Raw genomic sequence first — 15,360 nt, forward strand, 5'->3', positions numbered from 1 at the left:
ATTTATGAAATATATACAAATAAGTATATATATACAAATATTTTGCTCTTCTTCATTAAACAGATATAAATACATGTATTAATGTATTGATCGTAAATTTACATTTATTCTGCATCATCATCATCTTCATCATCCTGAGAATTAATAGCGAAATAACGAAGCTGATAGGAGTCTTTATCTTTTGAAACTACTCTCAACCAGTCACGAAGCTTGTTCTTTTTCAAGTATCTTTTAGTAAGATATTTGAGATACCTATAAAGAAAAACAATGTTATTTTATTGGGTAAAAATATCTCTGTTAATTATAATATTTAGCGTGATTTTCATCCTTTAACAGTGTTCCTTAATGGCAGGCAGTGGTTGTCTTTAAAAAAATGAGGTACATTTAATTTCAAAAATATTATTCTCCCAATTCGGACAGAAATGGCAAAATCGGAAAAAATACCAGCTATCCTGAGTTTGTGTACTTTCATTTGCCTCCAAGAAATTAAAGATTTATTCACATATAAAACGACAGAAAGTAAAATAGGAAGAGTATAAATATTTGCTTAGTACTGAAATTTACCGTCTGGAGCAGCACCTAAAGGTTACAAAAAAAATTCTTATTTTACTTTCTGACGTCGTTTATCGTAATGAATTTTCAATTTCTTGTTTGTAAATGAAAGTACAACATTTCAGGATAATTGGTATTTTTTTCGATTTTTCCGTTTCCATCCGAGTTGAGAGAAAAATCCTTTTTAAATTAAATGTACCTACGAGGAGCTAATTTTTGAAAGACAACCACTGCACCAGTTGAGGAAATTATTCCTCAAACGTCTCAGAAATTAAAAGTTCATGAACCGTACATTGTTGTATATGAAAGTAAAACAACAATAACAAAAAACTATGAAAAAACTTCATGGGTTTTAATTTTCAAATAGGGTTTTTTTTTTTAAAGAATTTTTCATATAAAAGGCCTTGGATCGACTTTAAAGCACAAAAAAAAATTATTGGAAATGATTAACTTTGCAATTAATTTTAAATATAAATTTACATAATAATTTAATTTCTGAAGGGTTACAGTCTAGATTAATAGAATTAATCATATTTCAGGAGATTTTTAATTGAAAATTTGTCTAAATTTGAATTTTTGAAGACTTTTTTAAAAAACATTTTAGGCAATAATTGAATTTTAGAGAATTTTTAATGGATAAATGTTTTAAATAATTCATTTTTCGAAGAATCTTTTTAAAATTAATTATTGAAAATTATTAATTCTGCAGAGTTATTAGATTCGAATTTATAAAATAACTAAATTTTTAAATAGCTACAGTTTTTGCTAAAAATTGTCAAAGGTATTTTGTTTTTAATTTAATAAATCAATTTTCAATTTTATTTTGTAAAATAAGTCGTAAAACAGTTCAGGGTGTCCAGCAAAAAATACAAAAAAAAATTCCCTGACTTTTTCCAATTTTTCTTTAATAAATATTTAATATTAAAAAAATGAAAAGTATAAATTATTAAAGTATTAAGATAATAAAAAATATTTTATTTATTTAGCTTTATTCACTTTTTCTTGCACCAGAAAATTTAAAAAATTCATAAAAATGTTCATTTTTGGCAAATTTTTAAAAAGTTCCCTGTTTTTGAATCAAATTCCCTGACTTTTCACTGACTAAAAAATTTCCCTGACCGCTGGTTACCCTGAAGTTGTATTTAAAAAAAAATCGAAAAAGTTCCTTTTAAAATAATTGACATAAATTCATACCAATTAGTAATAAAATAAATTATAATTAGTGCCATAGCGTAATATAAAAAAAGACAAAAAAAACAAATAAAAATATACATTATATTTAATATAAAACGAAAATATCTTAGTAAAAATAATATTTATCATTGAAAAATATTTAAAGACAATAAAAATAAAGAAAACAAATTGCTTTTATAGAATTAAAAATATTGACACCCACCTTTTAGAAAGATCAACGTCGGAGTTAACCAAAATTGTTTGTTTGGATTTTTCAACGGTAACAACTTTGCCCAAGTTTCCTGTTTTTCCATCAATTTTGATTTTTTCTTTTAAATATTTTTCCTAAAAAAAAGAACAAAAATTTCAAGATATTCACTTTTTTTCCCTATCGCAAAAAGTAATACTAAAGAGATATCGAACAAATTGTTGTTAAAAACAAGAATTTTTTTTTTCATAAGCGCAAATATATTTTTCATCTTTGAATATAATTTGTTTACATAATTCTTTAAATAATGTATCAATTGTTTTTACGTAAAAAAATAGTTTTTTAAATTTTGTTTTCTGATTAAAAGTAAATTTTAATTATAATAATAATACTTCAATTTGTGATTAAATCTTTTTTTTCTATACTTTTAATTACTCGTTATTTTATTTCACTAAATTTATAAATTTAGCCAGAAAATTTTTTTTCCATCTCAAATAAAACGTTAAAATTTTATATTGAAAAAGGGTTTTTATAAAAGAAATGGGTCAGTTCACTGACTTTCGTCTAATAGTGGTTGCGACCAAATTTTTAAAAAATTAAAAAAAAAAATCCCTTTAAAAATATTAAATATCAAAAGTAGGAGGTTCACAATGTGATTTTGTAACCTTAAATTTTTCAATTTTTTTAAAAACGCTATTATTAAAAAACTATAAAAAATTAGATGTTGGAACTCACCAAAAACATAAATCACTTTATTCTGCACAGAGGAACGAAATAATTATTGCAAAAATTTATTATTTTTCGATGATATACGATTTTAACAAAATTTTATTTAAATATTCTCAAGATTTTTATTTACTTATAACTTTTTTGTCGGTGCTCCGAAAAAATTGAGGTTTTGCACAAAGATTTTTTATAATATTCTTTACCTTCTATTAAAATCTTACGATGGTGTTTTGCTTCGTCTTGGAGATATTAATTTTCAAAATTTTGTATTCAAAAAGGTTAATTAAAAGACTTGAAGTTAACTGACCAATTATTTCAAATCGCTACATTTTAATATATTTTTAAAAACAATGGAGCAGTTTGAATTTGGTTAGTTAACTTCAAGTCTTTTAATTAACCTTTTTAAATAAAATTTTTTTAAAATTAATATCTTCAAAACGAAGCAAAACACCTTCGTAAGATTTTAATAGAAGGTAAAGAATATTATAAAAAATCTTTATGCAAAACCTCAATTTTTTCGGAGCACCGACAAAAAAGTTATAAGCAAATAAAAATGTTGAGAATATTTAAATAAAATTTTTTTAAAAATCGTATATCATCCAAAAATAATAAATTTTTGCAATAATTCTTTCGTTCCTCTGTGCAGAATAAAGTGATTTATGTTTTTGGTGAGTTCCAACATCTAATTTTTTATAGTTTTTTAATAATAGCGTTTTTAAAAAAATTGAAAAATTTAAGGTTACAAAATCACATTGTGAACCTCCTACTTTTGATATTTAATATTTTTAAAGGGATTTTTTTTTTTTAATTTTTTAAAAATTTGGTCGCAACCACTATTAGACGAAAGCCAGTGGACTAACCCAAATATTAAATTTAAATTACTTACAAAGCTTCCAACATCCATAATATTGTCCTCGACCGGATGAGTACAGTCGATTGAGAACTTCAAGCTAACCTTCTTTTTCTGTCCCTTGCCACGAAGGACATTTTTTTTGCCCACAGGGGCTTTAGCTTTCTGGACCTTGGTCTATTGAAAAAAAAACAAAAACATTAATTTACAAAATTTAATGAGTAATTTAGAAAATATGAAAATAAATATACAAAACAATTAATGCTATTTCAGGCATCGGATCGACTTTGAGGAGCAAAAAATATTGTTTTAGTTTATCAAGAAATTTTATTTAGATAATACATAATTCAAAATCAAACTGAAAAATTTTCATAAATTTCAAATATTTTTAATAAAAAAATATGAGTTACTTTCTATAAAAATTTTTTCAAGTCTGAATTATGTAAATTATTTTCGAATTCAGAATTTTGTCAAAATTTAAAGTTGAAATGGTTGAAAAAAGTTTCAGCCACTTTTTAAAAATAAGATACTTCATTTGGGAAAAGGGAGAATTTTTACCTAAAAATGTTTAAAATAATTGAATTTTAGAACTGGATAAAAATTATTTGAATTGAAACAAATTGATTAATATTATTGAAAATTATTAATTTAGCGAAAAATTTTAGATAATTTTAAAAATAATTGAATTTTGAAAGAGTTACATATTCACAGGCCTCGGATCGACTTTAAGGCACAAAAAAAGTTGTTTTAGTCGATTTATATTCCAAAAAAATGATTAATGACTATTTTACTTTAAATAACTAATGTTGCAAGATATTAAATTCATTTTATTTATTTATTTATTTACATACACAGCTCCCGTGGTCCAAATGGACCAAACATGAGTAAATAAAATAAGTACAAAAGAAAAATAATTAAACTTAATGAAAAGGAAGTAGAAAAATTGGTAACAAAATTAGAAAATAAAAGTTTTTAGTTATAAACTAATTTAAGCAAAGCTGATAGTAGCAAAATAAAATAAAAATAATAATATTTTATTAATTCTGTAATGAGAATAATTCTATAATAAATATTATCAAGAAAATTCATTTTGAATATTTCAGAATCAAACTGATTGTAAGAAAAATTTTCAAAATTTTATTTAAGTAGGACAAATTTTTAAACAACTTCTTAAAGTTCCATTTTTATAATTTTTTGAAGTCTTGTTTATGCAATTTATTCGAATTTAAAATTTTGTCATAGTTTTTAGTTTTGATAGTCAAAAAAATTTCAGACAATACTTAATCAACTTTTACAGATTTTTAAATAAAAATATTTTTTAAATAATAATTGTGGAAGAGTTAAATTTGTAATTTTTAGAAGTAATTGAATTTCAAAAGATTTTGTTAATTTTCAGACAATAATTAAATTTTACAGAACTAAAAATAATTTATCAAATAATTTTATATAAAATTTTTTAAAAATAATTGAATTTTCAAAGATTTACAATTTTTATTTTTGAAATTGATTGAACTTCATGTAATTTTTAATTTTTAATGAATTCACTAAAAAATTTATTAGAAATTGCAGACAAAAATACAATATAATAATTGAAATAATTAAATTTCAAAAAATTTTAGATAGAAAATTTTAGAAGCTTTTAAATTGAAAATTTTTGAAAATAATTGAATTTCAAAAGATTGTGTTAAATTTCAGACAATAATAATTATAATACGAGAAATTTTTAGTGATTTTTGTTGATGAAGAATTTATTAGAAATCACATAAAAAAATTGAATTCCAAAAGTTTTTAATTGAAAAATTCTTTCAGATAATTAAATTTTCGAAGAATATTATAAAAATCATTAAAAATAATTGAAATTATTTTTATTGAAATTAATAAATTTCAAGTGATTTTGAATTAAAAATTTTTGGTAATTTTATTTGCTAATTTTTTTAAAATTATAAACAATTATTAAATTTCATAAAAATTTTAATTCAAAAATAGTAAAAATAGTAAAAAAAAGTCGCATTTTATTAAGATAAGTCGAAAAAAGTCGTAAAATTCGAGGCCTATATTGAAGATTTTTAGAAATAATTGAATGTCAAGAAATTTTAAAATGAAATTTTTGTGAAATTGAATTGCAGAAGATTCCCAATTAAATACATTATAAATTTTTTATATGTATAGAATTTTGAACAAAAAATTAAAATTATACCTTATTATGCGATAATTATTTATTTACGCGCCAAAAAAAAAAATAATGCATTTTAATGTGAAGTGAAATTAACCATATTTTAGTTTTAAGGTTTTAAACATCAAATCAATTTATAGAAAGTGAGGTTAGAATATATAATTTCCATTCTATTTAATTAAACCATTTTTATTTGAACAAATTAAAAAATCATAACAACCGTAACTAACTGTCATTTCGCGCAACATAATTTATTGTTGCAAATTTTTATAAAATATAATAAAAAGAAACTAGTCACGTGTGCTAAGTGCACACATGTCAAAAAGTAACAAACTCCATCACACTTTGAATGTGCCAAATCTTTTAAAATAATAGCAATACTTTTGAAGATGCAAATATATTTTTGTAAACTCCATAAAAAGTAGATTAAAGTTTACGTAAACTATAATTTTTTTTTATAAAATAAATTTATAAATAAACAAAGAAAATAAAATAATTTTCTTACCACAGCCATTCTTATGCGAAAAACTAGACGAAAGAACTTTAAAAAATTGCGCATGCGCCAATTATAGTTTGACAGATGGCGTTTCATAATCACAGCAGGTTAGCCAACATAAAGCGCGTCAAATTTTGAATTTTTAATCCAAAAATATGTGATTGATTTAATAATTTAAAATATGTAGAGAACAAATAGATTAAATAATTTACAAAAAATGTAATCTTATCGGACATATTTTTAGAGAAAATCAAATTAATTATCAAAGAACAAATGACAATCACAATATTCTGATTGACAATGGTCGCTAGATTAACAGTGTCGACAACATTAAAGCGGAACATTTTGATTTTATTTATATGCAAAAAGAAACTTTTTTTCAATATTTGATTATCGTCAACTAAATTTAATATTTTTAATAATAAAAATAAAATTTTAGTGTAAAATTTTCTAATCATGGAATCAATATTATTGCAAAAAGATAAAAAAAAAACAATTCTTCTTGTCAATAGTTTGTAGTTTTCAAGATGGCTTCATCGGTCCAGTCTGTTACTCGTCAAGTGAAACCAATTTTATCTATAAATAATGAACAAGCTCGAAGAAGAGTAATTCAGTTATATAAAACATGGTATCGTCAAATACCTCACATATGTAAGTATGAATTTTATACAGTTTACACAGTTTATACAGTGAAATAAGTTATCATAAAATTTCTAACCTCGAAATGTATTTTGATATTTCATTCGACATTTTAATAAAAAAAAAAAAAATAATAATTTTATTGTCATATAGTTATAAATTTTAATATACAATTTGTTTATTAATTCTTTAATACTTTTTTAAACAAAGATTGTGTGAATTATTTTTAGTTCGTTATGTAAACTAATTGTTGAATATTTACGTTTCGTAATTTTGGAATATTATTTTTCACAATAAGAAACAAAAAATATTGTTTTTGATTTTATTTTCATGGAAAGTTACAACAATTTTTAGTTAGTTTCTTTAATGTAAAGTTAAATTTTTGTTTTTTAATTCAATGGAAACTAGTTTTTTATTTCAATTATTACATTGTTTTTTAACAATTTCAATTATTTTACAGTAATGGATTATGATATTCCAAAAAATCAAAAGGAATGTAGACAAAAACTTCGAGAAGAATTTATGAAACATGCGAATGTTAAGGATATTAGAATTATCGATATGCTGGTTATTAAGGTAATAAAATTGTAAATTATTTTCTTTATTCTTAATGATATTTAATTTTGTTAATTTTACTTTTAATTAGTTTTAAATATTAATTATTTTCATCTAATTTTACTATAATTCAGGGTATCTAACAATCAGGGAAAAGTCAGGGAATTTCTTTTATATTCTGGAATTTTTTATAAATAAATTAAAGTAACTATTAGTTTCAAAATTTTTTTTTTACTTTTTTCCTAAAGCAAATGCAAATTAAAAAGTTGGCCTTCACACTCAATTATTAAGCATATGATATATCTTATATTCATTAAGTAAATAATTATTTACTACTATTTATTGAATCTAATAAATGATTTTTTAAACTTGGATAACAATTAATTAATTTTTTTCAGCGAAATATTTGCTTTTTTAATATAAATAAAAATTACTTGATACAATTTTATTTTATCGGTTCAACTTCAAATAAAGTAAATTATTCATTAATACGAATAATTTATTATTTAATGCTAATACCCACATTTAACTTATAAAAATTTTTACAGCGTCGAATATTAAATTATCGAATTTCTATTTAGCAAAATTATATAAAGTGGATTTTATATTATGCAAAATTTTCATATCGAAGAATTTACATTTAACTAAAATTCCATTTAAAAGAATTTCTATTTAGCAGAACTCTTATAAAGCTTTTTTTCTAATGCTTTTTTAAAATTTTAAATTAATATAATTTCAATTTAACGAAATTTATGTCTATAAAAATTGACAAAAAAAAGAACTAGGTAGAATTTTTCTTAAATGAGAATTCTGTTAAATAAGAATTAGTTTGAATTAAAATTTTCTTTAATAAAAACTTTGTTAATTAAGAATTTTGTTAAATAGTAATTCTTTTAATTGTGGATTTATTCAATGACAATTCTGTTAAGTAAATATTTTGATAAATCGAAATTTATTGAAATAACAATTTTGTTAAAAAAATTGTTCTTTATTCCATTTTTCTTGACATAAATTCCGTTAAATTGAAATTCAATATACTAGAAAATCTGCTATATATAATTTTACTAAATAAAAATTTGATAATTTAAGATTTGACGCAGTAAAAATTCTTTTAAATTAAATGTTGAGAATATTTATACGTCTCCAATTAGTTTATTTATTTCACTTAAATATTTTATTTTTTACGAAGCATTATTTATTTAGTTCAAATACATATGAAATTAGTGGATAATGATTTAATTGTATCAAAATTAATTTTATTTGATCAAAATAAAAATTTTTTAATGTAATTTAGGTCAGTGAAAAGTAAGGGAATTTTTTTCCTGGCAGTTGTTAGACACCCTGTAATTACAACTTAAAATAATTTAATAATTATATGTATAATAAAGTGTTTAGTAAATTTTTAAATTAAAAATAATTAAAATCCATGTTTCAATTTTTAATTTTATATGAAATTTAATGAAAAAAGCACTTTTCAATGTAAAACATAAATATGTCTCGATATATTCTTTGTTATTATTTATAAGTTGCATCAGTGAATAAATTTTATTCTATTCTAATTAATTAGAATTCAATATTAAATATCAATATAAAAAAATTTACTTCAAATTTTTTCAAGGTAAATATTATATATTTTTTGTTATAATTTGTTTAAAAAAAAAAATTTGTAAAAATTTCATAACTTTAATATATTTAAAATAAAATTTGACAAAAAATTATATTGAAATAAAATATTCTTTCAGGGTCAAATGGAGTTAAAAGAAACAGTTGGTAAATTTAAAAATGCAGGTGGTTTAATGTTTTTCTTTAAAGATACAGTGGAACCAAAACCAACAGATTTTCTATCGAAATTTCTTTCAGGTCACGATTAATGTACTTTTATTAATAAAATCTAGTCTATACATTTAGCAAAACTGTACAGTTTATAAATAACTATATATATATAGCATTAAAATGTAAATTATGTTTTTAAAACTCGTATAATCAGCGTGTTATATTAATCGTATAAATAAATTCTTTAGGTATTTGAAAATTAAATGTTAAACAAATTTTTTAATATTCAATTCAAAATAAATTTATTAAATGCTAAATTAATATAAAGAAAACAGTGTAAATTTATACCAAATATTTTTTATATAGGGAAAAATAAAGCAAAAATACATTGCTTTTTTTTTTAATTTTTTGAAAAATAACAATAATTTTGCCACTAAAATAATTCTTATCACTTTCGTAAGATTTTTTATGCACAATACAAATTTGCAGAGGTAAATTCTAGGCACGTCTATTTCTGTTTTTTCTTTTTTAAAAAGGTGTGTTTTTCACCATTTTTTATTTTGAATTTAAAAAAAACAAGAGGTGCTGAAATCTTGTTCTTATGTTTAATAGAACCTCGATAAGGCAATTAGAAATCATTTTTTCATTTACAGGCCTTGGATTTTATTTATTCGACTTTTTCTTAAATGCTACTTTTTTCGACTTATTTTAATAAATGGCGACTTCTTCGATTTATTTTACAAAATAAAATTGTAATTTTTTTTATTCATTAGTACAATAGATAAAAAAAAAGTTTCAAAAATACACTGCCTTTGATGACGTTAAATGTAAAAAAATCATAAATTCCTTCATTTTTATCAAATAAAAAAAAAAATAAAGAAATACGTATGACCCATCGAATGCCCCATAATAAAAATATATTTTTTTTTTAAATAGGAGAAATTTAAAGAAGTAAAACGATGCAAAATGGATTTATTTGAAAAGGTACATTTTAATTAACCATTATAGAAGGTAATCATTTTTAATTTACATAGTATTTTTTTTACATCGATATATTATTATTCAGTTATATACATTTGACAACGTGATATATTACTAAGCACCTTAGGTACCATCTAGTTCACTTTTCACAGCCATACAGATATTTTGCTTTCCTTCAGTGAACAAATATATAAATACATTTTATTATATTGATGTATAAATTCGCGCGATTTCGCATTATATCTTGTGAAAAAAAGCGTTACGCGACGCGTGGATGAATAATATTTTTCATGCGCACTATTTTATGTACATATAATGTAAACTATACAAATTGAGTCGACCTCTTTTTCTCTCTCATATTCTCTCATATTCTCTCTCTTTCTTTCTTTCTTTCTTTCACGAACAAATCCTAATATTCCAACGAGTTCCAAAGAAATCATCCGATTCTCTTTTCGCTTTCGTCAAACACTTTGGTTAGAAACATTTCTCTCGGTTTTTTTTTTCATTTTTTTATTATAATTATTTTCTTCCTAATGTGTACAAAAAAAATATATATTTATATATTTATATATGTATAATATAATATAAAGAAAACAGACAGAAAAGTCGCACGACAATATAAAAAAAAAAAAAAAAATCTTGAGTTTGACGTTACGACAGTCGGGCATTGTGTAAAAATGTCTCTCGCTCTCATTATTTTTTGTTTTTAATTTTTTTTTCCTAACAATCAAAAAAAAGATGCTCGTAAGTTCATAAAATAATTATAATATATCTTTTCTTTCTTTTAAATATCGGTAACTCTTCAATATACAAAAAAAAAAAAAAAAAACAAATTGCACGGAGGCTTATAAAAAAAATGGCTCTAAAACATGGCAAACATGAACTGATTTCTGAAAAAAAATCTTTTCTAACATCTTAAATTTACAATATACAGAAAATGGATCAGAGATCGCGAAAAATTATTTTTTTTCAATTTTTTACAAAAAAAAAAATTTTCACACTTTGTAAAACTTGTAAAAAAATATTTTCTTTTTAACAATTGGCACGTAGTAAAAAAAAATCGAAAAATTATAATTTGTTTCTATTTGAAAAAAAAATGTAAATTTTTGTAAACACTTATTTATAAATTGTACTTTTTTTTCTAGAAATTTCTTTTTTTTGTGGAGTTGCCGCGTCTCTGATCTTTCATTTTTTTTTTTTTTTTGAAAAGATGAGACGTCAAACGATGCTCTCTCTCTCGGATTGTATATCATAACCGGCAATAACGCCACGTCTCAGTGAAACATCACTGTTTCTTAATCCATTGCCATTGAATAAATTGACTAACCAACTTTTGATTGAATTTCTCGCCGATGATTTTTTATCGGCGGCATTTGGCGTTGAGACAATTTGATCGAGTGATCGCCATCGTTTGACTTGGACAACTTCACCGACACAACCGTTATTGTCGCCGCCGCCGTTATTATCGTCGCTATTCTTTAAAAGTGGAATTTCAGCTTCGTTCGTTGAATTCTCGGCACGAGGCACTATTATCACATTGCCGTTTGGATAATTATTATTTAACACTTTGTCCGTTAATTGTGTTTTCGAATTTGTTCTTATGCACTTGTCACAATTTTCCATTGATCGGAAACTCTTTTTTGTTGTGTCTCTCCAATGTGGCGACAATGATGAATCGTCGTTGTCGTCTTCGTCATGATTTCTTTTATTATAATCAATTGGAAATGGATCGAGCGATCGTGATTCTCTCACAAATGATGGATAATCGCTTGTTGATGATGATGAGGCAATTGTTGAGAGGACACGTGGATTTTTTCTCACACTTGGTCGTGTATTTAAAAATAAATCGTCAAGGGCTAATTTAATGTTTGCCGCACGATTCTCGGCTTCCTCGCGTATTGTCACATTGTCGAGGGTTGTTTTCGATGATGAATTCTCAGTGATGAAAAGAGGTGAACGATCGAGTTTACGAACAAGAAGATGACGTGGCAAAGGACTTGAACCACCGCATTGGGATGTTGTGTCGTCGGGCGTTGGCCTTGGAACACTTGATTGTCTTCGACTTCCGGCACCTAATCCACCGAGTAGCGATGCTTGCCTCGAGTCTGGATTCAATTTAGGACTACGTCTTGGACGACAAAATAGTGGCGGTAAATCGCCAACGTCAACCTGAAAGAAATTTTTTTTTAAAATAGGAATTCATTATACAAAAATATTATTTTGTTTTTCCTTATGACTTTTCCCTGATTTTCTGTCAAAATTAAAATTTTTTCCCTAACCCTAATGAAAATATTTCAAGAGGTTTTCAATAACAGACCTTGGATTGCATGACTTTTTTTTATCTTTAAAATTGAATTATTAAAAAAATACATTAACTTGAATTTTTTGCAAAATCAATTATTTTCAATAATTTAAGACAATTTCTTTGATAATTATTTTAAAAAAAGGAAAAAAACGGTTCTTTGATAAATACCTCTCGTTTTTGAATAGCTTTTTCGGTGGCTCCAGTGAGCCAGTAAGTCTTAACTTCTCCCTTTCCTTTCATTTGTACTAAACCACGTTCCTCGATGGTGTAACCGCCGACAATGTCGAGCGCCTCTTTGCACTGGGCACTTATGTGAATTCTTAATGGTTCTCCATTTGATTCCATTCTTGAGGCAGTGTTAACAGTATCGCCAAAAAGACAATACCTCGGCATTGTTAATCCCACAACACCGGCGACTACCGGTCCTAAAATTAATAAATTCCAATATTTTATTTATTCTACATAATTCTTGCCTTTCGGCTTAGAATAAAAAAATTAATTGAAAATTGTTAGTATTTATTTTTTTCATGATTTTTGAAAATTTTTAAATTCATTTACGAAGAAAAGGGGACTTAAAAGAAAATAGATGAAATTAATACCTGTATGAATTCCAATTCTAAGCTTTAAAGTATCTTGAGGACGATGAATTATAGTGTGATGTTTAACTGCATTCAGTAATTCCAAAGACATTGACGCTATCTCTCCTGCATGTCTGTTTCCATTTTTTATCGGCAGACCAGAAACCTGGGAAAAATAATTTTAATCAGACTATTTTATATTGAATTATGTATTATTGTAAAAAAAAAATATACAATATTTAAAATTATAAATAATTATATATAATCAGGATTATTGATTATTTAAAATATTTTTTTAAAAATATTTTTTCAGAAAATATCATGAAAAGTGAAAAATATTGATCAATAATAATAATAATTCGATTTTTTGGTGCAAATAAAAATTCGAACAAATAAAAATTCTGTGAAGTGAATTTTCGGTTATATAAAAATTTTGTAATATAGAAAATAGGTTTGATGAAAATTATGCAAAATACTAATTCGAACAAATAGAAATTCAGCTCAAAAGTAATTATGACAAATGAAATTCGACAAAATGAAAATTCTAACTAAAGATTTTTAGAACATAATTCATGCCTCCCCACTTTAAAATAATAAAATAAATAATTTTTTTTTAAATTTTCAAAATTGTTAATTTTGTCTTTTACTAATTATGGCTTTTTCTTTTTATTTTGAAACTTTTTTTTTTAATTTCACTGTTGTTAAATTTTTACTAAAAAAAACTATTAAATTAAAACCTTGTTTTATTATTTATTTTTTTGTTTGTTATTTTTAATAATAAAATTTGCCTGATATTTACCACCATGTATGCATCACCAATTGTTTCGACTTTGTAAACGTCGTATCCTTTGATGATGCGATCGAATAACGTATATAAATCGTTGAGAAAATTAACCACCTGAAAGGGTGTACTTTCGGCGGACATCGATGTAAAACCAACAATGTCACTGAAATATATAGTAACCAAATCGAAAGCTTCTGGCTCAACTCCAATTCCATTTGTTAGACAATTAGCTACTGGTCTAAAATACAAAAAAAACTATCATTAACATTTTTATTCTAAAATTAATTTTCTTTATCATTATTTTTAAATTCTTACAATTTTTAAAATTTTATAATTAAAAATTCAAAGGAAAAAATATTATTTAAAAACTATCTAAATTATTGTTATTTTAACGTCCGGTTATTTTATTTATATAGAAAAAAAAATAATACGACAACAATGAAAGAAGAAGAAGAAAAAGAAACATACTCAGGTAACATTCGATGAAGGAGATCCTCCGTTTTTTGTTTTTCCTCGAAGAGAAGGCGCGTTCGCTCACTGACTAGATCCTCGAGATTGTTGGCATATTTTTCCATCATATCCATCATTTGATCCATAATATTGCGATGCCTACCGGCTTTCATTTTCTTCAGTCTGGTTCTAATTATTTTAAAGTCAGGTCGAAGTTCGGGACATTCTGTCCAACAATCGGTAATTGTACTAACAATATATTCGGCACAATCGGCCTCCGATTCCGAGAGAATGTCAACATTAGGTCTAAACGGCGGTTCACCATCGTCCGGGAACCTTTTCACTCGGTCTATGATTTCTGAATTAATTAAATTTATTATTTTTCATTAATTAACATTTATTAAAATATTATAACTATTTTAAACTAATTATTTTATATTATTAATTAAAATTATTAATTTCAATTACCAATTTCAGACCTTGAATCGCTTTTAAGGCTCAAAAAAAGTTCTTTTAGTCGATTTAAATTGGAAGAAAAAAAAATTTTTTAATTTTAATAAATATTTTATTTCTTTCTTGAAATCAAACAGGCAAATTTTTATGAATTTCAAAAATTTAAATAAAAAAAAATATGACAGTTACTTCTTTTAAACAAATTTTCAAGTTTTATTTATGTAAATTATTTACGAATTCAGAATTTTTTTTTTTAAATTTGGAGTTTTGCAATGGTTAAAAAAAATTGATTTAAGAGTTGGTGAATATTTAAAATAAAATCATATAAAAGTATTAAAAATTGGTGATTGAAATGATTTTTTTTTTGCTCATTCAATTAGCTAAATTATCTACTTTTCTAAATTTATTTTTCACTTACCTTTGGGCTCTAAATTTACTCCACCGTAAGGTCCTTTCCTACCGATCATTTCATAAAGTATAATCGCAAACGAGTATATGTCCCCTTCTTGGGTCCCTCTGATTGGAGCATTAAGACTCCTTAGTAACTCCGGCGCCTTCCAAAACAAGTCTGTAATTATTAAATTAACAAAACTTTAATTCACTTTCAATTATTTACCTTGTTATGACATTTTACTATCAATTTTTTAATATTTATTAACATTTA

General features: G+C 23.9%; 3 protein-coding genes across 3 annotated transcripts in view; 1 reads left to right on the forward strand and 2 right to left on the reverse strand.

The window, feature by feature from the left end:
- Window positions 1-18: 18 nt before the first annotated feature.
- Window positions 19-6,258, reverse strand: LOC127278991 (60S ribosomal protein L22-like). Its single transcript, XM_051301016.1, has 4 exons — window positions 6,188-6,258; window positions 3,546-3,686; window positions 1,949-2,070; window positions 19-252 (listed from the first exon to the last, which is right to left on the reverse strand). The coding sequence occupies exons 1-4, from the start codon at window positions 6,239-6,241 to the stop codon at window positions 105-107; spliced, it is 465 nt and encodes a 154-aa protein (XP_051156973.1). The 5' UTR covers window positions 6,242-6,258; the 3' UTR covers window positions 19-104.
- A 279-nt stretch (window positions 6,259-6,537) lies between these two features.
- On the forward strand, window positions 6,538-9,409 carry LOC127278993 (NADH dehydrogenase [ubiquinone] 1 alpha subcomplex subunit 6). The gene is made up of 3 exons (XM_051301018.1): window positions 6,538-6,829; window positions 7,278-7,393; window positions 9,115-9,409. Exons 1-3 carry the CDS (start codon window positions 6,706-6,708, stop codon window positions 9,241-9,243), a joined length of 369 nt encoding a protein of 122 aa, XP_051156975.1. The 5' UTR covers window positions 6,538-6,705; the 3' UTR covers window positions 9,244-9,409.
- Window positions 9,410-10,100: 691 nt separating this feature from the next.
- The window catches only part of LOC127278986 (receptor-type guanylate cyclase Gyc76C-like), an 87,278-nt gene continuing 82,018 nt past the window's right edge, over window positions 10,101-15,360 (reverse strand). The window contains exons 12-17 of the mRNA XM_051301007.1: window positions 15,115-15,264; window positions 14,262-14,601; window positions 13,809-14,031; window positions 13,031-13,175; window positions 12,600-12,856; window positions 10,101-12,295 (exon numbers count right to left, since the gene is read on the reverse strand). Of these exons, the coding sequence (XP_051156964.1) occupies window positions 11,345-12,295; window positions 12,600-12,856; window positions 13,031-13,175; window positions 13,809-14,031; window positions 14,262-14,601; window positions 15,115-15,264 (2,066 nt within the window). The 3' untranslated portion in view covers window positions 10,101-11,344. The remainder of the gene's footprint in view (window positions 12,296-12,599; window positions 12,857-13,030; window positions 13,176-13,808; window positions 14,032-14,261; window positions 14,602-15,114; window positions 15,265-15,360) is intronic.

Source organism: Leptopilina boulardi, unplaced genomic scaffold (assembly GCF_019393585.1).
Source record: "Leptopilina boulardi isolate dan_hultmark-lab unplaced genomic scaffold, ZJU_Lbou_2.1 LbouV2_213, whole genome shotgun sequence".
NCBI lineage: Eukaryota > Metazoa > Arthropoda > Insecta > Hymenoptera > Figitidae > Leptopilina > Leptopilina boulardi.

What these genes read in the sequence shown, in the direction of transcription:
- LOC127278991 (XM_051301016.1), bottom strand. Translation starts at nt 6,241, where the DNA reads ATGCGCAATTTTTTAAAGTTCTTTCGTCTAGTTTTTCGCATAAGAATG. An exon ending in TTATGGATGTTGGAAGCTTT is followed by an intron (nt 2,071 to 3,545) that starts GTAAGTAATTTA and finishes TCTTTTTTTTAG; the next exon opens with GAAAAATATTTAAAAGAAAA. An exon ending in GACGTTGATCTTTCTAAAAG is followed by an intron (nt 253 to 1,948) that starts GTGGGTGTCAAT and finishes TTTTCTTTATAG; the next exon opens with GTATCTCAAATATCTTACTA.
- LOC127278993 (XM_051301018.1), top strand. Translation starts at nt 6,706, where the DNA reads ATGGCTTCATCGGTCCAGTCTGTTACTCGTCAAGTGAAACCAATTTTA. An exon ending in TCGTCAAATACCTCACATAT is followed by an intron (nt 6,830 to 7,277) that starts GTAAGTATGAAT and finishes ATTATTTTACAG; the next exon opens with TAATGGATTATGATATTCCA. An exon ending in TCGATATGCTGGTTATTAAG is followed by an intron (nt 7,394 to 9,114) that starts GTAATAAAATTG and finishes ATATTCTTTCAG; the next exon opens with GGTCAAATGGAGTTAAAAGA.